This window comes from Cariama cristata, unplaced genomic scaffold (genome assembly GCF_000690535.1).
Source record: "Cariama cristata isolate BGI_N322 unplaced genomic scaffold, ASM69053v1 scaffold13191, whole genome shotgun sequence".
NCBI classification, from domain to species: domain Eukaryota; kingdom Metazoa; phylum Chordata; class Aves; order Cariamiformes; family Cariamidae; genus Cariama; species Cariama cristata.
Window position 1 is genome coordinate 40,474 of NW_009599897.1, and position 3,144 is coordinate 43,617.

Sequence of the window (3,144 nt, forward strand, 5' to 3'; positions counted from 1 at the left end):
AATTCACAAATGTACGGTCTAACCTGACTTCCAAATTATTGTAGGTTTGGTTTGGTTTTTTATTTTATATTATCATCATTAAAGCAAAAGTCTTCCACCAAAACCCCACAGGTGTCTTGAATACTGTGCCTGCCATCTGAGGGGCAGGATATGAGAGAGAGCATCACAGGCTGGGGAAGAGGCTGAAAATAGCAGCCTGGACTTTTCCCCCTTGTTACCTTTCTCAGCAGTCAGTTACATGAGTTACAACATACACTCATCACATCCAAAAAACCTGTAGCTCTGGCATTCTCCCACACTGAGTACACTTGCAAAAGTAAGAGATACACAAAAACATATTAAAAATACTTGTGTCTCAACAAAACAAGCCACTTCGTATGTGGCTCAAGTATGGCCTTCTTTTACAAACCCGACAGATAAACAGCCCATTTACCTCCTCACATTCTTTTTCAGATGTAATGCTATTAATGCCACTGGCTTTTGAGTACACACACATATATATGGATTTCTGTATAAGAAACCTTACCGTGAAAAAAATAGGAAAGAAACCTACTTGCTAATGTATCCCTTAACTGCAAGAGTATCAGTCTGGGCTAAAATGAAGGCGATTTATGAAAGTATACATTAGAAATCAAACAAATACTCATGAATAAACAAAACACCATCATGTCCAAAAAATGAAAGTATCACTTGCAACAAATTAATGGGAAATTATGCGTATTTCACAAAATAAACATAACTGGTGGGAGCTACGTGGTTCCAAAAACATTTGCACTTTTAAAAATGGCTTAGTTTTGGTGTCTTTGCTTTAATTGATAGCCCTGAAGAAGTATATTTTTCTTGGCAATGTGGTTAATCAGTTAAGTATGTTGAGAAATATCCAAAAGCGCCTTTATCATTTCAGAATCGGTTTTTTCATTACTCAAGAGCTAGCTATAATTCCAAGAGGGTCACACACGAAGTTAACGTTAATATTATCAGGTGAGCTTCTAGTTTTTCAGCAACAAAGTAAAAGTCTTTGCTCAGTCTTGAGGAAATATCTGAATGTAACACACACTTGCTGTACTTTTCTTCAGGTGTAAGTCTCAAATGTGATGTTAATACAGGTCCTTTATTATTTTTTATTCCACTGTCCTCAATAGAAATATTTGTAAATTCTAAAGTACTGAAAATAATCCATAAAAGCTCATTCTTTCTTTATAAATTGAAGTTACAGAGTTACATTTATATCTAAAGATTTACTGTGTTGAAGAATGGTGAGGGAACCAGTGATATTTTCCCTCCTTAGAATGAGTAAGAACTAAGACTTCTTTTCATCTATAATATGGCAGAAGTTTTTAATGTGTTCCCAGTGTATTTGGTATCAGAACAAATTCAATAGGCTTCTTAATTTGAGTATAAATCTGTTCATTTTCTGATGTAGCTGAAACAATTAAGGCAGATCACAAAATACAATTAGGACATCCAAAACACTTCACCTAGTAAAAAAAAGTCAATCCTCCCACGTAGTATCATGGAAATGGACATACACTTCAATGTTAGTAAAGCCAAACAATGCGATAGACACTTGAAAGAAAAAAAGAATTACTTAATAAAAAGATGGAAGCCACAGTGTTCATATGGTTATATCATTTTTACAACAGTAGGTTTTAATATTGCACAGCAGGGTGGATTATTACAGTTGATAGTGACACAATAAGTCATTCAAAAATAAAAAAGACATTTACTTACTTCTCAGAGGCTTTTAATGTCTCACCATCTTTTGTCCAAGTATATTTCACTTCACTAATACCAGCTGTTTCACACAGTAGATTGACAGCATGAGTATTCTTGGTCAGAAATACTGTATTTCCAATTCGTACAGTTACTGTTTTGTTGAACGAAACTCGAGGAATTTCCTTTTGCCTCATAATAACTGGAACCTTCTGGTCAAACATTAACTTATCAACAGTTTTTGTGCTGAAACGTTCAGATTCATTTGGTGATTTGCCTGTGAGCTTTGAGGTAAGTTTCTCATTCTGGGTCCCCTTCCATTTTTCAGTAGTTGGTTGTGGAGACCTAGATAATTCAGCAATTAATTGATAAATGACCTGGGATGCCAAGTCATCATTGACTTCTCCAGTTTCAATGAGGTGACTCATGTTCCTTAGCAGTTCTTCAAACTGCACCGTGTCCATGCTGTAAGCACCTTGGAGAACTGCTGCCTCCAGTCGTTTATTCTTGAACTCACGAGAGCTGAGGTCTTCTGCTGAATTACTCCCAAAGGTTTCAAGACTTCGCAGAAATGGCTGATCATTTACTTGCCTGTCACCCAGATAGAGCTCATTCTTCTTACTCCACATTTGCCACATTTTGCTCATTTTATGCCATTTGGCCCCAAAGCTGTTGGCCTCATTGTGATCTGTGTTACTGGTCTCACTGGCATGTCTTCTAAGATTTGGTGGTTCTATCAATCTGTTGTCAGTACCAATGAGTTTGAGTACAAATGTTTCATGCACAGAGCCTGCAATACACCGGTACACACCGATATCAGTAGCTTCAAGACTGTGTATTTTCAGCGAGCCTGACTTAGTGATGCCAAGTCTTTTAGAGTTTTGTATGCGTTGTCCATCTTTCTCCCACCTGATAAGTGATTTCTGGAACCTCCGTACAGGGCACTTAATTACAACGGATGTTTTTGGAAGTAAGTAGGCTCGGCTTCCTATGGTAAAATTAATGCGCTTCTCTTGTCTTGTTTGAATGTAGACTCGGTGAATGCTGACAATCTGAGGTCCATGAGCAGAATACTTTTCTGGAAGCTTTGGTTTAATCTCTGAAAGAAAACAAAGTGTTGAAAAGTATCTAATCATTGGCACTCATGCTTACAAAATCTGCTTTTCACAGAATGCTTGACAGAGCTTTTCCTGACTTTGTTCAAGTCAGATTGCAACATGCTGAGTTTTTATCTGAGTCACAAAAATGCAAAAATATGAACAACATGAAACCATAACATTCCCTTGCTCCAGCCAAGAATGCTATAGCTTCTTCCCCAAATCTCGTAACAATAAAAAGATACAGGCAACATATACCTATACAAAGGACATAGATGGTGCAACACATACATAAATGTACATATACATGTATTATATAATATAATAATTTATA

At 36.6% G+C, this 3,144-nt stretch overlaps 1 protein-coding gene across 1 annotated transcript in view; it reads right to left on the reverse strand.

The window, feature by feature from the left end:
• Window positions 1-2,812, reverse strand: part of LOC104169040 (ADAMTS-like protein 3) — a gene marked incomplete at its 5' end in the record, with an annotated part of 27,958 nt that extends 25,146 nt beyond the window's left edge. The window contains one exon of the mRNA XM_009709846.1: window positions 1,732-2,812. Coding sequence (XP_009708148.1) covers window positions 1,732-2,812 — 1,081 coding nt within the window. The remainder of the gene's footprint in view (window positions 1-1,731) is intronic.
• Between the last annotated feature and the right edge of the window lie 332 nt (window positions 2,813-3,144).